Source organism: Rhinoraja longicauda, chromosome 28, assembly GCF_053455715.1.
Source record: "Rhinoraja longicauda isolate Sanriku21f chromosome 28, sRhiLon1.1, whole genome shotgun sequence".
NCBI lineage: Eukaryota > Metazoa > Chordata > Chondrichthyes > Rajiformes > Arhynchobatidae > Rhinoraja > Rhinoraja longicauda.
The window spans coordinates 2,173,343-2,196,984 of NC_135980.1; the positions used below are offsets into that span (position 1 = coordinate 2,173,343).

At 47.3% G+C, this 23,642-nt stretch overlaps 1 protein-coding gene across 1 annotated transcript; it reads left to right on the plus strand.

Annotated features, from left to right (window-relative positions):
- Window positions 1–22,967, plus strand: micos13 (mitochondrial contact site and cristae organizing system subunit 13). Its single transcript, XM_078423748.1, has 4 exons — window positions 1–156; window positions 13,520–13,676; window positions 17,161–17,212; window positions 22,767–22,967. Exons 1-4 carry the CDS (start codon window positions 131–133, stop codon window positions 22,871–22,873), a joined length of 342 nt encoding a protein of 113 aa, XP_078279874.1. The 5' UTR covers window positions 1–130; the 3' UTR covers window positions 22,874–22,967.
- Window positions 22,968–23,642: the final 675 nt, after the last annotated feature.

A 23,642-nucleotide genomic window follows, 5' to 3' on the forward strand; every position in this document is an offset into this window, starting at 1 on the left:
GCTCACGCGCTCGCGGCCGCTGCCTGCGGATGACGCGGCGCGGCAGAGTGAGGGGTTGAAGGTGAGGCGGGCCCGGGGGCTGCTGGGAGTTGTAGTCTCCGTTCCCACTTCCCCCATCAAGTGCCTGCAGATGGCGCGGGCGCTGGCTGCCATCAGGTGAGCGGGACAAGGGGTACCGGCGGGACAATGGCGGCGGGACAAGGGGTAGCGGCGGGACAATGGCGGCTGGCGGAGGGAGGGACAATGGCGGCGGCGGCGGCTGCCGCAGGGGAAACGGCTGTTGGACATCGTCGCTGCGGCTGCGGCTGCGGCTGTGGCTGGGGCCCGGCGTCGCCGGCTGGTCCGGGGCAGCGGGCAGCGAGCGGGCGTCTGCCGCCTGACCCTGACCCTGGGCCCCGGCTGCATTGGTCACCGACTCATCATCGTTTGTAGGTTAATTGGCTTCTTCGAGTCATCGAGTAAAACAGCTTGGAAACACGCCCTTCGACCCAACTTGCCCACACCCACCTACACGTCCCAGCTACACTAGTCCCACCTGTCAGTATTTGGTCCATGTCCCTCCAAATCTGGCAGATCCATGCACCCGTCCAAATGTTTCTTAAACGTTGGGATAGTCCCAGCCTCAATTACTTCCTCTGGCACCTTGTTACATGCACACACCACCCTCTGTGGAAAAAGCTACCCCTCATGTTTGTATTAAATCTTTCCCTCCCTCACCTTAATGTCCTCTGGTTTGCCATTCCCCTACTCTGGACAAGAGCCAGTGCATCATCTGCCCGATCTATTCCTCTCATGATTCTGTGCATGATTCTCTCATGATTCTATAAGATCACCCCTCATCCTCCTGCGCTCCAAGGAATTAAGTTCTAATTCCTGCTCAACCTTTCCCTATAGCTCGGGCCCTTGAGTCCTGGCAACATCTCAATAAATCTTCTGTGCCCTTTACAACATGACGTCTTTCCTATAGCATGGTGCCCAGAACTGAACACAATACTCTAAATGGTCAGCATGGATGAGTTAGGCCGAAGGGTCTGTTTCTGTGCCGTGTGACTCTAATAACTCATCGGGTCAGGCAACATCTGTAGAGAGAAATAGATAGGCAACGTTTTGGGTCGAGATCCTTCTTTAGACTGGGCCTCTTGCAGAGCGCAACTCAGAGAGGGTCCGGGTCGAAACCAGCTGCACTGTTTCCCCAGCACCCCCTCCCTGCAAGACAGCAGCTCAGTCCCGATAGAAACCTCCTTCAGAAGTGGAGCAAGCAGGTGATGGATGTGTGGAGCGAGCTTCCGGAGGAGGTAGTTACAGCAGCATCAGGTCATAAGTAATAGGACCATCAAATCTACTCCACCATTCAATCATGGCTGATCTATCTCTCCCTCCTAACCCCATTCTCCTGCCCTCTCCCCATAACCTCTGACACCTGTACTAATCCAGAATCTATCTATCTAAGCCTTAAAAATATCAATTGATTTGGCCCCCACAGCATTCTGTGGCAAAGAATTCCACAGATTTACCACCATCTGACTGAAGAAATTCCTTCTCTTCTTCTTCAAAAAGATCGTCCTTTATTTCTAGTCCTAGACTCTCTCACTAGTGGAAACATCCTCTCCACATCCACTCTATCCAAGCCTTTCACTGGTACGTTTCAATGAGGACCACCCTCATTCTTCTAAACTTCAGCAAGTACAGGCCCAGTGCTGTCAAACGCTCATCATGTTAACCCACTCATTCCTGGGATCATTCTTGTAAACCTCCTCAGGATCCTCTCCAAGGCCACCACATCCTTCCTCAGATATGGTGCCAAAAGACATTTAAAATACATTTGGATCGATGCATGGAAAAGAAAGGTTCCCACCATGTCAGCACTTGCTCCTCTCCTGCGGGACATACCTGTTGCAACTGAACCATCCTACCACAACTAGAGAGCAGTCCTGAACTACTTTCAACCTCATTGGGGACCCACGGACAATCTTTGATCAGGCTTTACTGGCTTTATCTTGCACTAAACGTTATCCCTTTATCATATATCTGTACACTGTGAATAGCTCAAATGGAATCTTGTATTGTCTTTGCTGGCTGGATAGCACGCAACAAAAGCTTTTCACTGTACCTCGGTACACGTAACAATAAACTAAACTGAACTGATCTGCAGTCTTGCTGTTGAGAGGGTGTTGGGGCAACTGTACAGCCTTTTTGACCTTGACCTTATCTGAGATGATCCAGGCTGCCTGATCATCTCCATCCATCGATGTTGCCTGACCTGCTGAGTTAGAATCGTAGAGTCCTGCAGCATTGAAACAGACTATTTGGCCCAACTTGTCCATGCCGACTAAGATGCCCCGTCTAAGCTACTCCCATTTGCCTGCATTTGGCCCACATCCCTCTAAACATTTCCTATCCATGTACCTGTCCAACTGTCTTTTAAATGTTGTTACCGTGCCTGCCTTAACTACCTCCTCTGGCAACTCGTTCCATTTACCCACTTCTCTGAGTGGAAAATGTTGCCACTTTAGATCGTATTTCTCTCTCACCTTAAGCCTTTGTCGTCTGGTTCTCTGGTTATTGATTCCCCTACCCTGGGTAAAAGATTCTGTATATTTGCCCCATTAATTCCCTCTTGATTTTATACAGTGCTATAAGATCACTCCTTAGCCCCCTGCACTCCAAGGAATAAAGTCATAGCCTGCCCAATCTCTCCCTATAGATCGGGCCCTTGAGTTTTGGCAAAATGTTTGTAAATCTTCTTTGTGCTCATTCCAGCTTAATTACATCTTTCCGGTAGCAGGGTAACAGACACTGAACATAATACTCCAAATGTACCTTACCAATATCTTGTATTACTGGAACATAACATCTCAATTTCTACACTCAATACCCTGACTGCTGAAGGACAATGTTGACCATCCTATCTGCCTGTGACATCACTTTCAGGGAACTATGTATCTGTACTCTTAGATCATCTGCTCTGCCCCATTCCCAAGGGCCCACCATTCACTGTGCAGATCCTTCTTTGGTTTGACTTCCTAAAACGAAACACTTCACATTTACCTGCATTAAACTACATTAGGCACTCCATCTGTCCACTTGCCCTGCTGTAATTTTGATAACCATCTTCACTGTCGAGGATACTAGTATCATCTGTAAGGTTACTAATCATGCCTTACACAGTCACAAGTCTTTGATTTAAGCCACAAAAAACAATGAGCCCAGCAACGACCCATGCAACGGTCTCCAGTCAAAGGTCAAAGACTGTGACCTTTCAAAGACCTTGATCTTTCCAGTCAAAGACCTTTAGTCAAAGGTTTCCAGTGTGAAAAACACCCTTCCACTATCACCAATCTTTGCTTCCACAAAGCCAATTCTGTATCCAGGCAGCTAGCTCTCTGGATGCTATGCGATCTCACCTTCAAGAAAAGGCTACCATGTGGAACCTTCTCACAGGCCGTGCTGAAGTCCATATGGACATTATCTATGGCCCTGTCCTCGTCAACCTTCTTGGTTCCTCCTGCATTTTGTGTTTTGCTCTATTAGACTTGTGCTTGGTATCAGGGTTTGTTTGTTGCATTACATCAGTTACTGTTGCGTTACATCAGTTACATCAGTACTTTATGTTGAGTTACATCAGTACTTTATGTCCAATTACTGATGAGTAGTTGGAGTCGTTTCCCCTCGAATAATGTATTCCTCCTAGTGTGGATGATGGGATTGTGCATTCATGACTGAAGCATTTCACTCTGGTTTAAATTTTAGCAAGTTTGCCATCTGTCTGTGCAGCAATGATTCAAGTCAATAAAGAAGGGGTCTCGACCCGAAACGTCACCCATTCCTTCTTTCCAGGGATGCTGCCTGGCCCCCTGAGTTACTCCAGCATTTTGTGTCTACCATCAAGTCAATGATGCAATCATACTTTATTGTTACATATACCTCGGTACAGTGAAATTCTTTGTTTTTGCGTACAACCTGGTAAAATCATGCAGCAGACTATTGTTCTTGATCAGTACAGGTGTCAGAGGTTATGGGGAGAAGGCAGAAGAATGGGGCTAGGAGGAAGAGATGGATCAGCCATGATTGAATGGCGGAGTAGATCTGATGGGGCGAATGGCCTAGTTCTACTATTCCTTATGACCTTATGATTCACCATAGAAGTACACAAATGGTTGCCACATTTTTGGTGCCAAAAAAAGTGTCCAAAGTTCTTAGTTCCGTCTTATCACCTCGCGGCGATGAACCAGGCCAGCCACCGCACGTGCCCTCTGGCCCCCCGCCGGATCCTTCTTTGTTCTCGGCAGCCCCTCGCAGGTGCTTCTTTGCTCGGTGGGATGGCCCGCTGGGTCTCTCTTTGTTTGCGGTGGAGCCCCGAGTTTCCCCTTGTTCTCTGCAGCCTGCCTGCCTGCCGACCCGCTCGCTCGGCTCTGTGGCACATCCCAGGTGCCTTCTGCCGCTGCGCGACGCATCTCAGGAGCAATACTATTATTATTTTAAACTTAAAGAGACTGCAGACCCCAGAATCAACAAGACAAATAATGCAAGAACACAACAAGACGAATAAATTAGCGGCTTTGGAGGTAGAACGTGTAAGTTGACGTTTTGCGTCGAGCACCTGCATCAGGACTGAGAGGGAAAGCTGGCAGTGTGTAGCTGTGTGAGGGCTAGGTGGTACACAGTCGGTGATAGGTGGAAACTGGCAGTGTGTAGCTGTGTGAGGGCTAGGTGGTACACAGTCAGTGATAGGTGGAAACTGGCAGTGTGTAGCTGTGTAAGGGCTAGGTGGTACACAGTCGGTGATAGGTGAAAGCTGGCAGTGTGTAGCTCTGTGAGGGCTAGGTGGTACACAGTCGGTGATAGGTGAACACTGGCAATGTGTAGCTGTGTGAGGGCTAGGTGGTACACAGTTAGTGATAGGTGAAAACTGGCAGTGTGTAGCTGTGAGGGCTAGGTGGTACACAGTCAGTGATAGGTGGAAACTGGCAGTGTGTAGCTGTGTGAGGGCTAGGTGGTACACAGTCGGTGATAGGTGAAAGCTGGCAGTGTGTAGCTGTGAGGGCTAGGTGGTACACAGTCGGTGATAGGTGAAAACTGGCAGTGTGTAGCTGTGTGAGGGCTAGGTGGTACACAGTCGGTGATAGGTGAAAGCTGGCAGTGTGTAGCTGTGTGAGGGCTAGGTGGTACACAGTCAGTGATAGGTGGAAACTGGCAGTGTGTAGCTGTGTGAGGGCTAGGTGGTACACAGTCGGTGATAGGTGAAAGCTGGCAGTGTGTAGCTGTGTGAGGGCTAGGTGGTACACAGTCGGTGATAGGTGAAAGCTGGCAGTGTGTAGCTGTGTGAGGGCTAGGTGGTACACAGTCAGTGATAGGTGGAACCACAGAATATCATAAGACATAGCAGTAGAATTAGGACAATCGGCCCATCGAGTCCGCTTCGCCTTTCATTTATGGCTGATCTATTTTTCCCTCCATTCTTCTGTCTTCTCCCTGTAACCTTTGCTAATCAAGAACCTATCAATCTCTGCTTTAAAAATATCCAATGACTTAGTCTCCACTGCCGTCTTTGGCAGAATTGCACAGATTCACCACTCTCCTGCAAAATAAATCCCTCCTCATCTCTATTCTAAAGGCATGTCCTTTTATTCTGAGGCTGTGCCCTCTGGTCCTAGAGTCTCCCACAACTGGAAACATCCTCTTCACATCCAGTCTATCTCGGACTATCTTTAATCGGACTTTACTAGGATTTTCTCTTGCCCTAATCGTTATTCCCTTTATCATTTATATCTGTACACTGGACGGCTAGTTTGTAATCATGGAGACAATAAACTAAACTAAACTATCTAGGCCTTGCATTATTCGGTAGGTATAAATAAGATCCTTTCAACCTTCTAAAACTCCAGTGATTACAGGCTCAGAGCCATCGAATGCTCCTCACATGCTAACTTAATCATCCTGGGATCATTCTCATAAATTTCCTCTGGACCCTCTCCAATGCCTTTCCTTCCTCTGATATGGGGCCCAAAACTGCTCACAATATTATAAATGAGATCTGACCAGTCCCCTATAAAGTCTCAGCATTACATCCTTGCTCTTATATTCTAGTCTTCTCAAAATGCAAAATGCAAAATTTCACTTGCATTTCTTACTCAACCTGCAAATTAAGGGGACCGGTTGGGGTGGGGAAGGTGAACAAAGCGAGAGGCTGTCCCACTAGACATGAGTGTGTGTGGGAAGAGAGTACTGGAAAGTGGGTTTCTTGCAATTAGAAAATTCAATGTTCATGCCATTGGCATGTAAGCTTCCCAAGTGGAATATGAGACCTTTAGACTTTAGAGATACAGTGCAGAAACAGGACCTTCGGCCCACTGAGTCCGTGCCGACCAGCGATCACCTGTACATACCACTATCCTACTACGGACTATTTACAATTTTATTGAAGCCAATTAACCTACAAACCTGTACGTCTTTGGAGTGTGGGAGGAAACCGGAGCACCTGGAGAAACCACAGGCAGATCACGGGGAGAACGTACAAACTCCATATAGACAGCACCCGAGGTCAGGATCAAACCCGGGTATCTGGCACTCTGAGGGAGCAACTCTACCACTGAGCCGCCCTCTGGAGTTGAATTCCTCTGCATTGCTGACCACGCCTTGCCAGAGAGTGCATCTCTTCCACCCTGACATGGATGATGTGCAGAGGGATGAATCTGGAATGCACAGCAGGATTTTTTTTTCAGGATCTGAGTAATTTCCTCCCTGCCCTCAACTACAGCTTCTGTTGTCGCCGAATAATATAGGACTCTGCCAACGTGCACTCTTATCCAGACACACTTCATTTACTTGTGCACAAGGAGAGCAGCATGCGGTGGCACAGCGGTAGAGTTGCTGCCTCACAGCGCTTGCAGCGCCAGCGACCCGGGTTCCATCCAGACCAAGGGTGCTGTCTGTATGGAGATAGTACGTTCTCCACGTGACCGCGTGGGTTTTCTCCGAGATCTTCGGTTTCCTCCCACTCTCCAAAGATGTACAGGTTTGTAGGTAAATTGGCTTGGTAAATGTAAAAATCGGCCCTAGTGTGTCTAGGAAATGCAGGGGTTAATATGCAGGGGTCGCTGGTCGGCGCGGACCCGATGGGCCGAAGGGCCTGTTTCCGCGCTGTATTTCTAAACTAAATAGTCCTAATACTTACCGATATGTATTAGTAACCAATAGATGCTATATTAGTAACCAATACATGCTATATTATTCTCTATTAAGCCTGGTTGGAGGGGGTCAGTTACACTCTTCTCCGGGGAAGGGAGGCAGTCTCGAGCAATGACGCTGTCAAGGTCATAAATCTGCAACTAGTGCAGAGTGACTCCCAAGGTACGTTGTCCCGAGGAGAGGGAGACTGCAACAATGTTGTTCTGTGAAGCCTGCGACAAAGAGATTCCCAGGGTTGTTGTGTGCACTGAAGCTTGAGCAAGCCACACACCATTTTAACCCTTACTATGCTGCAGCTTCCACATTTCCAGGGTCGGGACGTAACCATGTATGCCGGTAGCGTGTCGATTCCTTGTTGGAGCGAGACAAAGGGTCAGGAGAGATTCATTCAATACGCTGGGGGTTTGCTGAGATGTGAGAGTCGCTTATTCTTAATGGACCTTTAGCCCCTGAAAATAGTGGCCCTCATCCAGATTGCCTCCTCGGAAGGTGGACCATCCCTTGCTGTCTTGCGATGTCAATCACCTCCAGTTTAAATTACATTTGGAATATTTTGGAGGACCAAGAACCAAGACCCACCTGAGTTCCTGGGACATGATATGAAAGCAGAGCAGCATCTTGATTCACATTCCTCTGGCTTCACCTTTCACGCTGCTTCCCCCGTCTCTCACAGCCTTTTGCCCTTTTCTCATCTCTGGCTTTTGTCCACCCATCTGCCAATCAAAACCCTGTCTCAACTGTACCCACCTATAACTTGGCAGGCTTTGGCCCACCACCACCTCTCTTCCAATTTTCTCCACCCCTACTGCAATCTGAAGAAGTGTCCCAACCCAAAATGGCGTCTCTCCATGCCCTGCAGAGATGCTACCCGACTCACTAAGTTACTAGAGTGATAGACATAAATAATGATACAGCATGGAAACAGGGCCTTCGACTCAATTTGTCCATGTCGACAAAGACGCTCCTTCTACACTTGTCTCACCTGCCAGCGTTTGGCCCATAATTTGTCTAAACGTTTCCTATCCATCTGTCCAAATGTCTAAAAATGTTGCCTCAACCACCTCCTCTGGCAGCACGTCCCATATTCACCACCCTATTGGTGAAAAAGGTTGCCCCTCAGGTCTCCATTAAATCTTTCCCCTTTCAGCTTAAACCCATTTCCTCCATTTCTCGATTCCCCAACTCTGGGTAAAAGACTCTGTATTTAAAACTAAACTTAATAAATGAAGCTGGAGGAGGAAGTTCCAACTCTTCTGGGCATTATGAACCATGTATCCAATCCTGGGCCAGATGGAACCCATTGTTCCCTTGAGGCCTTGATGCTCAACTAGGAATTGATGTATTTTAGAATGTATATATTTTATGATGTGACAACAGCAGGGATGGAAAATGATTGTGCTCAGTCAAGTGTACGGAAACAGAATAGAAGGAAGGCAGCAAGGAGGTGGATGGATGGGATCAGAGAATGCTCTGTCATGTCTGTGGCAAATTTTGGATTCAGTCGGAGTTGGGCCACCTTGGAAAGCCCATGCTGGAGTTACCAGATTGGGTTACCAGGAGTCTCCACCCACATGTGGGCAAATATCAAACTGCTGGAGGAACGAGGCAGGCTAAAACATCTCTGGAGGGAATGGCCAGACGACATTTTGGGTTGTGCCCCTTATTCAAACCTGAAACGCTGTCTGTATACATCCATCCACAGATGCTGCCTGATCCCTTGAGTTCATAGAACGTAGAAAGGTACAGCAGAGGAATAGGCTCTTGGAATCATAACGTCTGTGCCGAACATGATGCCAAGCCAAACTAATCTCTGCCTGTACATGATCCCTTCCATTCCCTGCAGATCATAGAAAGATAGAAAATCGAGCCAGCACCGCCATTCATTGTGATCATGGCTGATCATCCACAATCAGGCTTGCCTTCTCCCCATATCTCTTGATTCCACTAGCCCCTAGAGCTCTATCTAACTCTCTTTTAAATTCATCCAGTGAATTAGCCTCCACTGCCTTCTGTTGCAGAGAATTCCACAAATTCAAAATGTTTTTTCTCATCTCAGTTTTAAATGGCCTCCCCTTTATTCTTAGACTGTGGTCCCTCGTTCTGGACTCACCCAACATTGGGAATATTTTTCCTGCATCTAGCTTGTACAGTCCTTTCATAATTTTATACGTCTCTCTATAAGATCCCCTCTCATCCTTCTAAACTCCAGTCCAAGTCCAATCTTTCCTCATATGACAGTCCCACCATCCCGGGGATTAACCTCATGAACCTATGCTGCCTCAATAGCAAGAATGTCCTTCCTCAAATCCATATGCCCTTCTAGAAGACTTTTAAAGGTTATTATTGTACCTGCCTCCACCACCACCCCAGACAGTGTGTTCCTGGCCCCTACCACCCTGTCTATATAAACAAAACCTGTTTGTCTCCTTTAAATGTTGCACTTAAAGCTATGCCCTCTATTCTTTAATATGTCAACCATGCATTAAAGGGTCTGACTACGCTATCTATGTCTCGTAATTTTACATACTTCTATTAGGTCTCCCCACAGCCTCCGAGACTCCAGAGAAAACAATCCAAGCTTGTTCAACCTCCTCTTGTAGCTCAAACCCTCTGAATCAGGCAGCTTTTTAATAAAGTTAGACATAAAGTACAGGAGTACCTCAGCGGGTCAGGTAGCATCTCTGGAGAAAAAGGATAGCTGACATTTCAGGTTGGAACCCATCTTCAGACTGAAGAATGGTCCCGTCTCTAGACATCACCGATCCGTTTTCTCCAGAGATGCTGCCTGACCCACTGAGTTACTCCAGCACTTTGTGTCAATGGTATAAACCAGCATCTGCAGTTCTTCTTATCTACCATTTTAGTAAACCTCTTCTATATCCTCTCCAAAGCCTCCACATCCTTCCTGTAATGTGACGCGCAGAACTGTACATGATACTCCAAAGTGGCCTGCCAAAAGTCCTGTAAAGCTGCATCGTGACTTCCTGATTCTTATCCCCCGCAGTTTGTTTTTTTTGCTCAAGGTTCTAGCATCTGCAGTCTCTTGTGTCTACACCTGCCGGCATTAATTTATGTTTTAGGAGCACAATTAGGCCATTTGGCCCATCAAGGCTACTCCACCATTCAATCATGGCTGATCTATCTGTTCCTCTCAACCCCATTCTCCTGCCTTCTCCCCATAGCCCCTGATATCCGGACTAATCAAGAATTAGTTTAGTTTCGAGATACAGCGCGGAAACATGCCCTTTCGGCCCACCGGGTCCTCGCCGGCCAAAGATCCCCGCACATTAACACCATCCTATACCCACTAGGGACAATTTTTACATTTGCCAAGCCAATTTACCTACAAACCTGTAGAAAATAGTCTACGCCTTTATTCCTAGGCACTAGACTGCCGGTGGACCTCAGCAAACTTGGCATTTAGATTCTTCTTTAACTTAAGACAATAGACAATAGACAATAGGTGCAGGAGTAGGCCATTCAGCCCTTCGAGCCAGCACCGCCATTCAATGCGATCATGGCTGATCACTCTCAATCAGTACCCCGTTCCTGCCTTTTCCCCATACCCCCTCACTCCGCTATCCTTAAGAGCTCTATCCAGCTCTCTCTTGAAAGCATCCAACGAACTGGCCTCCACTGCCTTCTGAGGCAGAGAATTCCACACCTTCACCACTCTCTGACTGAAAAAGTTCTTCCTCATCTCCGTTCTAAATGGCCTACCCCTTATTCTTAAACTGTGGCCCCTTGTTCTGGACTCCCCCAACATTGGGAACATGTTTCCTGCCTCTAATGTGTCCAATCCCCTAATTATCTTATACGTTTCAATAAGATCCCCCCTCATCCTTCTAAATTCCAGTGTATACTGCTGCTGCTGCTGTTTACATTTGCTGTTCTGATGTCTCTATTCAGAGAGAAATGTCAACTTCTACTTTGTCACAGGTACATCTCCAGCAAGACAATCAACAGAAAAGTAATGGCCCAGTCAAGTGAATATAAAGAACCCCTCCAGTATTATGTGCGTGAGTGTGGGAAGTCCCTCTCTCACGATAGTGAAACAGTGAAAGGCCTGGATGTAGAATGGATGTGGAGAGGATGTTTACACTAGTGGGAGAGTCTAGGACCAGAGGCCATAACCTCAGAATAAAAGGACGTTCTTTTAGGAGGGAGAAGAGGTAGAATTCCTTTAGTCAGAGGGTGGTGAATCTGTGGAATTCTTTGCCACAGAAGGCTTTGGAGGGTGGTGAATATTCCTTAATTAGTGAATATTTTTAAGGCGGAGAATGGTAGATTCTTGATTAGTACACGTGTCAGGGGTTATGGGGAGAGCATAGGAGAACGGGGATAGGAGGGAGAGATAGATCAGCCATGATTGAATGGCGGAGTAGACTTGATAGGCCGAATGGCCTAATTCTGCTCCTATCACTTATGAACTTGATGGGTCCTTGATCTAAAATGTTCCTTTTATCTCCACACACTTTGTCTGGGCTGCTGAGGCTTTCCTGCACTTTGTTGTTGTCTCAATTTTCCAACTGCCTGACCACGCATCACCAAGGAGAAAAGGAATAGGTGACCTGATGAAGTCTGATGAAGTCTTGACCAAAAACGTCACCTATTCCTTTTCTACACAGATGCTGCCTGATCCTCAGAGTTACTCCAGCTTTTTCTGCCTATCTTTGGTGTAAACCAGCATCTTCAGTTCCTCCTTACACACATCACCAAGATTGCTTAAACTTAAGAAAACTTAATTCTCTTTGCATTCATATTGGCACTGATTGTTGTGCAAAAATAACTGAGTCAAATCTGGCACTAAGACGCATTTCATAGCATTGTTTATTACTGGAAGGGTACTATAGTTTAGAGATATAGTGTGGAAACGGGCCCTTCGGCCCACCGAGTCTATGCCAACCAACGAGCCCCCATACTCTAGTTATCCTGCACACGAGAGACAACTTACAGAAGCCAATTAACCTCCAAACCTGCACGTCTTTGGAGTGTGTGAGGAAACCGGAGCACCCAGAGAGAACCCACACAGGACACAGAAAGAACGTACAAACTCCAGACAGACGGCACCTGTAGTCAGGATCAAACCTTGGTCTCTGGGTCTGCAAGGCAGCAACGTTACCGCTGTGCCACTGTGCCGCCCTGAAACGTGATTTAGCAATTTTACAATCTGTCCGTCTGACTCTACACAAGGTAGGAAATAACATATTGAATGCATCTGGATATATTTAATGCATTCTCACCTCTCAGAGAGTAACTTTTGATTTCAAAATACTACTCTGGAGACCCAGAGTACGAAAATCCAGCAGCCATTGCAGTGAAGGTCAGAGAGGGCTGCATTGTCATCCGAGACGTCGGCCTGCTTGGATGGAAAAGATGCTGTCTCATTGCCTCAAGGAAGTTGTCTCTGGGGCTGCTCCAAAACTAGCCCTCAGTTATCATCCTCCAGGGAGGAAATGAAATGAGACTGAAGTATATTGTCAATTTTTACTGAAGCAAATTAACCTACAAACCTGTTCGTCTTTGGAATGGGGGAGGAAACCGGGGCACCTGGAGGAAACTCACACGGTCACAGGAAGAATGTACAAACTCCGTATAGGCAGCACCAGTAGTCAGGATCAAACCCGGGTCTCTGGAGCTGTCAGGCAGCAACTCTACCACTGCTGCACAATGCCACCCAGAGTCTTTGACATTTTTGCCCTGTGGAAAATAGGTCCTGACTTTCTGCCCAATCTAAGGATACTGACTGCCCTATCTAAGCCTCATAAATGTAGGTATTTCTATCAGGTCTCCCCCTCTACCTCTTGCATTCCAGAGAAAACAAAACCAATCAGGGTGATGCAGTGGTAGAGTTGCTGCCTTACAGCACCAGAGACCGGGTTTGATCCTGACTACAGGTGCTTGTCTGCATGTTAAACGTTTTCCCCGAGACCTGCGTGGGTTTTGTCCGGGAGCTCCGGTTTCCTCCCACACTCCAAAGTTGTACAGGAGTAATTGACTTGGTAAATTAACTTGGTGAATTAGTCCCCAATGTGTGTGTAGGTTAGTGCTGGTGTGCAGGGATCACTGGTTGGCGTGGACTCGGTGGGCTGAAGGGCCTGTTTCCCCACTGTATTTCTAAACTAAACTACACTAAATCCAGGAATGTCCAGCCTCCCCTTGTAGCGTTGAATTGAACGTATATAACTGCTGAACTGAAATAGAGCACAAAACGTCTTCCTGCTGATTTAAGATGGGTGGGTGGACTGGTACGTGACTGTATAGTGTTCTAAGGTAGTCTTACTGTTCTTGAAATGAAACTGAAGTACATTCTTGTGGTTTTATTTTCAAGGTTCGTTACAAAGACTGGGATAATCGGAGGCAGTGTGTACCTTGCCTACGACCAGGGCTTGTTGGGCGATGGCGAGCAGAGTTGCAAAGTGCTGAACAAGATGTCGGTCGCAGTGCCAGAGGCTGTCGACCAGTTGTCCAAGGACTTACAAGTGGAGGTACAGTACACCACTCGTTCTCTGTCCCTGTGTTGCTGAGGGGGCAGCACACCAGTCCCAATGCAGCTGCTCTTTTTGTTTCATGAATTTAAACTTCCTACTTACTGTGGTGGGATTTAGACTTGTATCTATGCATCAGTAGTCCAGCCCTTGAGATACAATTCTACTTCTGTAACCACTCTGCTACAGTACCCTGCTGAGGCTAATGCTGAGGCTCTATAAGGCGTTGGTCAGGCTGCATTTGGAGTACTGTGAGCAAATATGGGCCCCATATCTGAGGAAAGATGTGCTGGCTCTGGAGAGGGTCTAGGAGAGGATTCCAGGAATGAGTGGGTTACCATATGATGAGCATTTGACAGCACCTTCTCGCTGGAGTTTAGAAGGTTGAGGAGGAACCTCATTGAAACGGTCACTGCGGAAAGCAGAAAGGGGTGGAGATGGGAACATGTGGCCAGTAGTGGGAACCCGTTGGAGGTGGCAAAAATGTCGGAGGATTCTATGCTGTATACGACGGCTGATGGGGTGGAAGGTGAGGACAAGGGGGACTCTGTCCTTGTTACGAATGGGTGGAGGGGGAGCAAGAGCAGAGCTGCCAGATATCGAGGAGACCTGATTGAGAGCATCGTCTGTAATAGAAACATAGAAAATAGGTGCAGGAGTAGGCCATTCGGCCCTTCAATATGATCATGGCTGATCATCCAACTCAGTATCCCGTACCTGCCTTCTCTTCATTCATACCCCCTGATCCCTTTAGCCACAAGGGCCACATCTAACTCCCTCTTAAATATAGTCAATGAACTGGCCTCAACTACCTTCTGTGGCAGAGAATTCCACAGATTCACCACTCTCTGTGTGAAAAAAAAGTTCTCATCTCGGTCCTAAAAGACTTCCCCCTTATCCTTAAACTGGGACCCCTTGTTCTGGACTTCCCCAACATCGGGAACAATCTAATGGAAGAGGGGAACCCCTATTTCCTAAAGAATGAGAACATCTCCGATGCCCTGTTATGGAAAACCTCATCCTGGGCGCAGATGCGGCGTAGACAGAGGAATTGGGAGTAGGGGATATTTACAGGAAGCAAGTGGGAAGAAGTGTAGTCTAGATAGCTGTGGGAGTCAGGTTTGTAGTAGATGTCGGTCAATAGTCTGTTTCCTGTGATGGAGACGGAGATCAAGAAAACGGTAGGGAGATGTCGGAGATGGTCCAAGTGACCGTTCCCTCTGATACACCCTGGTCCACTCGTCCCAACCCACCCAAACCACCCCCTCCCCAGGTACTTTCCACTGCAACTGCAGGAGATGCAACACCTGTCCCTTTACCTCCCCCTCAGCTCCATCCAAGGACCCAAACAGTCTTTCCAGGTGAGGCAGAGGTTCACCTGCACCTCCTCCAACCTCATCTTTTGTATCCGCTGTTCCAGGTGTCAACTTCTCTACATCGGTGAGACCAATTGCAGACTTGGCGATCGTTTTGCTGAACACCTCTGCTCAGTCCGTTTTAACTTGCCTGATCTCCCGGTTGCTCAGCACTTTAACTCCCCCTCCCATTCCCAATCTGACTATTCTGTCGTGGGCCTCCTCCATTGTCAGAGTGAGGCCCAGTGCAAATTGGGGGAACAGCACCTCATATTTCATTTGGGTAGTTTACACCCCAGCGGTATGAACATTGACTTCTCTAACTTCAAATAGCCCTTGCTTTCCCTCTCCATCCACTCCCCCTTTCCAGTTCTCCCACCAGTCTTACTGTCTCCGACTACATTCTATCTTTGTCCTGCCCATTCCCCTGACATCAGCCTGAAGAAGGGGTCTCGACCTGAAATGTCACCCAGTCCTCCTCTCCGGAGATGCTGCCTGACCCGCTGAGTTACTCCAGCATCTGCTGTTCTTTCTTACACATCTGAAGTATATTGTGTTTTTTTTTCGAAATGACAGACTCAAGAAGTCTGAAGAAGGGTCCTGACCTGAAAAGCCACCGATCCATGTTCTCCAGAGATGCTGCCTGATCTACTGAGTTACTCCAGCACTGTGTCTTTTTTTGAATCTTTTAACAGCGTTAGTTCAGCAATAATTACTAGACTGCTGATGGGGGAGATATAGATCTTTAAGATAATCCCATGAAACTTTTTTAGACCAGATCTATAGAACAGTATTAAGGCACTGAAACAGGCTCTTCGGCCCACATTGTTTGTGTTGAACATGATACTGTTAAACTAATCTCATCTGCCTGCATGTGTTCCCTACCCTGCACTTCCATGTGCCTGTCCAAAAACCTCTTAAACGCCACTATTGTCTCTGCCTCCTCCACACCTGTGATAGTGTGGTCCAGGCACCCACCACCCAACAAGTGTTTTTGTTTAGTTTAGTTTAGTTTAGAGATACAGCATGGAAACAGGCCTCTGACCCACCGAGTCCACACTGACCATCAGTCATGTTCACTGTAGCTCGAGGTAATCCCACTTTCTCATCCAGTCCCTATACACTTGAGGCAATTTACATCAGCCAATTAATCTACAAACCCGCATGTCTTTTGGATGTGGGAAAAAAACCTATGCAGTCACAGGGAGAACATGCAAACTCCATCCAAAGTCGGGATTGAACCCAGGTCTCCATCATGATTTATTGTTTTGCCTGAATTGGGGGTATTTTTAAATGTGTGGGCCTTCACACAGTTCTGTCAAATTAAACTCGAGTTTTCAATGGTTCTTTGTCAGGTATGCACAGCACAGTGAAATTCTCTTGCGCAACCCACAAATGTACATATTTTGGCGCCGTTTACAAAGAGCAAGTCCAATGTCCCGAAGTCCCAGTCCTCGTGCTGGAAGTACTGGAGTGCCCCTGAGCCAGGTGAACCCCAGGCTGTTGTGGGCCTGTGACCCGACCTCTCTCTCCTCGCCCGACCGCCTCTGTGTTCCGGGGGCAACTCCTGCAGCCCACCTTAAAGGCGCTGGAGGCAATACCCCGGTCCCTCTCGCGTCCGTCGTCACCAGTGGCTCCCTCCCCCTCGGCTCGCCGGTCTTCGGTGCTTCCGAGCTCCCCCCTGCAGGCAGCGGCCGCCACGCTCTTCTTCCCGCGGGCACGATGCTGGGGCTTTGTTCTCGGCGGCCGCCCGCCGGGTCCGTTCATGCACGAGAGCTTCCCTTCTGCAATGCCCCAGTGTAATCTTTGAAGTTCTATACAGCTACATCTGTATTGTATGAACTTTAATTGAATTGAACTTGCTGACTGTACAGGAATGTAGTTTAGTTTAGAGATGCAGTGTGGAAACAGGCCCTTCGGCCCACCAAATCCGCTCCGAACAGCTATCGCCTTTGGAGTGCAAAGAAACAGGAACACCCGGAGAAAGCCCGGGCAGGGAGAATGTACAACTCCGTACAGACAGCACCTGTAGTCAGGATCGAACCCGAGTCTCTAATTCCTGAATACTTTGTGTGTAAAGATTTTCTGAACCCAGCTGTGTCTGATGTTTTTTTTAATTCTTTCTTCAGCTGCCAGAACTTCCCAAACTAAATGTCAACGTCGCTGAATCCTGGAATTCAGGTAAATGAGTGAAATGTTCATAAATTGACGTCAGTTAAAGGCAGTGATTAATGCAGGTTCACTAATGTCAAAGTGCCTGCTCTGGTGCAAGTTAACGGAGGCTGTGAATGGCAGCCACTTGGCCCTAGAGAAGCATTGGGCATAATTTCATGTGCGTGTACAAGCAACTACTGTCAGTCAGGAGAGGGCATTCTGCTCTGCTTCACCGATTGCTCAGCACTTTAACTTCCCCTCCCATTCCCAATCCTCCCGGTGGCTCAGCACTTTAACTCCCCCTCCCATTCCCAATCTGACCTTTCTGTCCTGGGCCTCCTCCATTGTCAGAGTGAGGCCCAGTGCATATTGGAGGAACAGCACCTCATATTTTGCTTGGGTAGTTTACACCCCAGCGGTATGAACATCGGACTTCTCTAACTTCAAACAGCCCTTGCTTTCCCTCGCTCTCCATCCCCACCCCCTTGCCAGTTCTCCCACCAGTCTTACTGTCTCCAACTACATTTTATCTCTGTCCCACCCATGCCCCTGACAACAGTCTGAAGAAGGGTCTCGACCTGAAACGTCACCCATTCCATCTCTCCACAGATGCTGCCTGACCCGCTGAGTTACTCCAGCATTTTTGTGTCTATCTTCGGTGTAAACCAGCATCTGCAGTCCCTTCCTACACATGTCACCTGAGTTGATCTGATGGTTAATAAATAAAATTATTGGGTTACCGCTCATTTAACAAGATTTCAAGATCAATTTATTGTCACATGTACCAATTAAGGTACAGTGACAGCCATACTACGTAAAAAGGAACAAGACACACAGCCACATAAAATAAAATTTAACATAAACATCCACCACAGTGGATCTACATTCCTTACATGGAAGGTAATAAAGTTCAATCATCATCCTCTTTGTTCACCTGCGGTCGGGGCTGTTGAACCGTCTGCAGTCGCCGCTGCCGACTGTCCGAGGTCCTCAAGTCGGGATGATCGAAACTCCCCGCGTCGGGACGGTTGAAACTCTCTCCGCGGCATGGAGCTCCCGAGTCGGCCTCTTCTTACCAGAGACCGCGGGCTTCACGGTGTTAAAGTCCACAGGCCCCGCGGTTGGAGCTCTCCACAGTCGATCCTCGACAAAGGATCGCAGCTCCACGATGTTAAAGTGTGCGCTGTGCCCGCGGCATGAAGCGCCGGGCCGGTCTCCAGGAAAGGCTGCCAACTCCTCGATGTTAGGCCGCAGTGGGGACGGAGATACGATACGGAGAAAGATCGCATCTCTGTCGAGTTAAGAGATTGAAAAAAACAGTTTCCCCCAATTCCCCCCCTCCCCACACTCCCCACATAAAACAAACCAAGGAACACTAAAACATATTTTTAATACATACTTAAAATAATACAGACAGCCAGTGGCGAGGCAGCCAGTGCTGGTGGCGCCACCCAGTGGGTGTAATCGAACAGTAATCGAGGGCAGAGAATAAGAAGTAGGTATGAGACACAAGGAACTGCAGATGCTTGTTTAGAAAGCAGCCCTAAGTGCTGGAATAACTCTGGGTCAGGCAGGATCTAACATAGATAAGAAATGTTTTGGGCCGGGACCGTTCTTCAGACTGATTGTAATGGGGGGGTGGGGGGGGTGATGGTGGAAGAAAGCTGGAAAAGAGAGGTAGGAGCAGGGCAAAGCCTGGCAAGTGATAGGTGGATACGGGTAAGCGAGTTTTGAGAGGTAGGTGGGTGGGCCTGCCTCTCAGTGACAATGTGCCAGAAAAAAGGACAATAGACAATAGGTGCAGGAGGAGGCCATTCAGCCCTTCGAGCCAGCACCACCATTCAATGTGATCATGGCTGATTTTTCTCAATCAGTACCCCGATCCTGCCTACTCCCCATACCCCCTGACTCCGCTATCCTTAAGAGCTCTATCTAGCTCTCTCTTGAAAGCATTCAGAGAATTGGCCTCCACTGCCTTCTGTGCAGAGAATTCCACAGATTTACAACTATCTGACTGAAAAAGTTTTTCCTCATCTACGTTCTAAATGGGGTACCCCTTATTCTTAAACTGTGGCCCCTGGTTCTGGACTCACCCAACATTGGGAACATGTTTCCTGCCTCTAACATGTCCAGCCCCTTAATAATCTTATATGTTTCAATAAGATCCCCTCTCATCCTTCTAAATTCCAGTGTATACAAGCTTAGTCGCTCCAGTCTTTCAACATACGACAGTCCCGCCATTCTGGGAATTAACCTAGTGAACCTACGCTGCAATAGCAAGAATATCCTTCCTCAAATTTGGAGACCAAAACTGCACACAGTACTCCAGGTGCGGTCTCACTAGGGTCCTGTACAACTGCAGGACCTCTTTGCTCCTATACTCAACTCCTCTTGTTATGAAGGCCAACATTCCATTGGCTTTCTTCACTACCTGCATGCTTCCTTTCAATGACTGATGCACTAGGACACCCAGATCTCATTGAACATCCCCTTTTCCTAACTTGACACCATTCAGATAATAATCTGCCTTCCTATTCTTACCACCAAAGTGGATAACCTCACTTATCCACATTAATCTGCCCTGCATCCGCCCACTCACACAACCTGTCCAAGTCACCCTGCAACCTCATAGCATCTTCCTCACAGTTCACACTACCACCCAACTTTGTATCATCTGCAAATTTGCTAATGGTACTTTTAATCCCTTCATCCAAGTCATTAATGTATATTGTAAATAGCTGCGGTCCCAGCACCGAGCCTTGCGGTACTCCACTAGTCACTGCCTGCCATTCTGAAAGGGACCCATTTATCCCCACTCTTTGCTTTCTGTCTGCCAACCAATTTTCTATCCATGTCAGTACCCTACCCCCAATACCATGTGCTTTAATTTTGCCCACTAATCTATGTGGGACCTTGTTGAAGGCTTTCTGAAAATCAAGGTACACTAACTACATCACCGGGTCTCCCCTGTCCATTTTCCTAGTTACATCCTCAAATAATTCCAGAAGATTAGTCAAGCATGATTTCCCCTTCGTAAATCCATGCTGACTCGGAACGATCCTGTTACTGGTATCCAAATGCTCTGCAATTTTGTCTTTTATAATTGACTCCAGCATCTTCCCCACCACTGATGTCAGGCTAACTGGTCTATAATTTCCTGTTTTCTCTCTCCCTCCTTTCTTAAAAAGTGGGATAACATTAGCTACCCTCCAATCCACAGGAACTGACCCTGAATCGATAGAACATTGGAAAATGATCACCAATGCGTCCATGATTTCTAGAGCCACCTCCCTAAGTACCCTGGGATGCAGACCATCAGGACCTGGGGATTTATTAGCCTTCAGTCCCAAGGAGACAAGGAGAGAGATGAGTGAAATGAAATGTGAAGTCCGAGGAAGGGATATAGGTGGAGTGGGAGAGGGGGAAGAAGGGGAAAGGGGGTGAGATAGTGGGAGAAGTGGATGTGCACCCAGGTGGGCAACAGGGAAGAGATTAGGTGGGGTCGGTGTTCCAGAGAATTGGAGAATTCAATGTTGATAATATTGGGTTTAGCCTAGCTAATTAGCCTACAAATCTTTGTTTTTTGGAGTGTGGGAGGAAACCAGAGCACCTGGCTAAAACCCACGAGGTCACGGGGAGAATATACAAACGCCTTACAGACAGCACCTGTAGTCAGGATGGAACCCGCATCTCTGGCGCTGTAGGGCGGCAACTCTACCATTGTGCCACTGAGCCGTCCCCAGGGTTGTGAGCTACCTCATAAGGTGCTGTTCCTCAGAAAGTCATGTGATAGGAGCAGAATTAGGCCATTCGGCCTATCAAGTCTGCTTCGCCATTCAATCATGGTTGATCTATCTCAACCTCCTAACCCCATTCTCCTGCCTTCTGATAACCCTTGATACCCATACTATTCAAGAATCTATTTATCTCTGCCTTCAAAATATTCATTGATGGTCTCCACAGCCTTCAGTGCAAACAATTACACAAATTCACCACCCTCTGACCAAATTAATTCCTCCTCATCTTCTTCCTAAAGGTACGTCCTTTTATTCTGACACTACGGCCTCTGGTCCCAGACTCTCCCACTAGTGGAAACATCCTCTCCACTCTATCCAGGCCTTTCTAGTGGGCATAGGTTTAAGGTGAGACGTGAAAGATTTAATAGGAACCCGAGGAGTGACTTTTACACTTAGAGGGTGGTGGGTACATTCAACGAGCTGCCAGACAACGTCTGGCCAGGTACGTGGATAGACAAAACTTAGAGGAATATCGCACTAAGTTAGATGGGGCGTCTTGGTTGGCATGGAGGAGTTTGGCCAAAAAGCCCCTGACACTGTTTGCGACCAGGCTTAGGTGTGAAGCGCTCCACATTTAAATAGGCCCCTGACCAAGGGCGCACGGTGGCGCAGCGGTGGAGTTGCTGCCTTGCAGCGAATGCAGCGCCAGAAACTTGGGTTCGATCCCGACTACGGGTGCTGTCTGTACGGAGTTTGTATGTTCTCCCGTGACCTGCGTGGGTTTTCTCTGAGATCTTCAGTTTCCTCCCACACTCCAAAGACGTACAAGTCTGTATGTTAATTGGCTTGGTAAATGTAAAATAAATTGTCCCTATTGGGTGTAAGATAGTGTTAATGTGCGGGGATCGCTGGTCGGCGCGGTCCCGGTGGGCTGAAAGGGCCTGTTTCCGCGCTGTATCTCTAAACTAAACTCAACTAAGGGTAAGAGTGTTGGAGAAGATGCTGCAATGCTCAGGCCACCTGCAATGTGCTATCTCAGCAGCACCCATGTCACGAGAAAAATACTAAAGTAGGAGATGGTCCTGAGGGGGTTTATGAGAACGATCCTGGGGATGATTGGGTTAATGTGTGAGCAGCAGTTGATGCCTCTGGCCCTGCACTTGCTGGAGGTTAGAAGGATGAGAGGGGAGATACATAATTCCCTGAAAGTGCTATCACCGGTAAATAGGGTGGTAAAGAAGGTTTTGGTACATTGGGCTTCATCAGTCAGGATATTGAGTATAGAACTTTGGATGTTATCTTACAGTTGTACAAGATATTGGTGAGGCTGTATTTGGAGTATTACATTTACTATTCATCACCTTTACTGTGGGTAGAATTCCATTAAGCTAGAAAGAGTGCAGAGATGATTTACATGGATGTTGCCAGAACTCAAGGGCCTGAGCTATCGGGTGAGATTGGGCTAGAATTTCTTTGACCTGAAAGTGCAGAAGGCTAAGGGGTGATCTTACAGAGGTATATAAAACCATGAGGAGAATTGATAGGATGAATGCAGTCTTTCACATGGGTTAAAGCTGAGAGGGGAAAGATTAAATAGGAACCTGAAGGGCAACCTTTTCACTCAGAGGGTGGTGGGCGTATGGAGCAAGGAGTTAGTTGTGCTGGTACTGTAAAGACACTTGGACAGGTACATGAATAGGAAAGGCTCAATGGGATATGGCCTGAATGTGGGCAAATGGGGCTAGCAGAGATGAGGGCACCTTGGTTGGTGTGGACGAGTTGGGCGTGTTTCTGTCATGTATGACCCTATGACTGTACCAGCTTTCATTTGAATGATTTTGCAGGAATTGAGTGTATTACATCGTTCTTGTCGAATGCACCAACAAAACTCAACGAATACACAGAGACGGGATGGCAGTACATCAAGAAGATGACTGGCAGGACCGAGTGAAAACCACCATCATTAACTGAACATATTATGTTCATGACTTGAATGTAACAACATGTAAATATTATATGATGGTATTAAAGTTTATTTAACTGATGGTCCTTGTGGTCAGTAAAACACATCCGGTTTAACACAACAGTAATCCAGTGACTGTTGCCTTTTATCAGGCATGTGAATTTTTCGCGGATTACCGCGTTTTTAAAAATCCTGGCTCTGGAACTCCAGCCCGGCTGGAGCCAGCACATCTATCCCCATATCCGACTTCCGTGGCCAGCTGGATAAACCAGCAAAGCTCTGGAACCAAGAGTGCCAGAAAATCAGTGGTGGAACTGTAATGAGTAAATATTAAATTTAAGTGCAAGATTATATAACTAAATTAATTAAGACAGGGTTAAAATATAAAACACAGCAGAAAGGCCAATTACCACCTTTTGGGGCTGATTATCAATTAATGTGTGAATTTACTTAAATGTTATTAGTATACAGTGACATATTCACATTATTTTGTAATGTCTGTTTTTACTTTGAAATACACTAAAAGAGGCTCGAAACTGGTAATTTTGTGTGTAAATTTTTTAAATTTTTTTTGACCCCGTTGCAAGCACACGGCACTTTTCCTCTCTTTTTTACTACATGCCTGTTCACTCACATGCCTGTTTTATATTGATTGATTGCAAGATATAGTTTGGACACAGGCTCTACGACCCATCGAGTCCACGTCGACCATTGATCACCCTTTCGCACTAGTTCTCTGTCCTTGCAGGGACCACTT

Coding starts and splice junctions, on each gene's coding strand:
- micos13 (XM_078423748.1), top strand. CDS start 131: ATGGCGCGGGCGCTGGCTGCCATCAG. Junction 157..13,519: donor CGGGCGCTGGCTGCCATCAG/GTGAGCGGGACA, acceptor TTTATTTTCAAG/GTTCGTTACAAAGACTGGGA. Junction 17,213..22,766: donor CGCTGAATCCTGGAATTCAG/GTAAATGAGTGA, acceptor ATGATTTTGCAG/GAATTGAGTGTATTACATCG.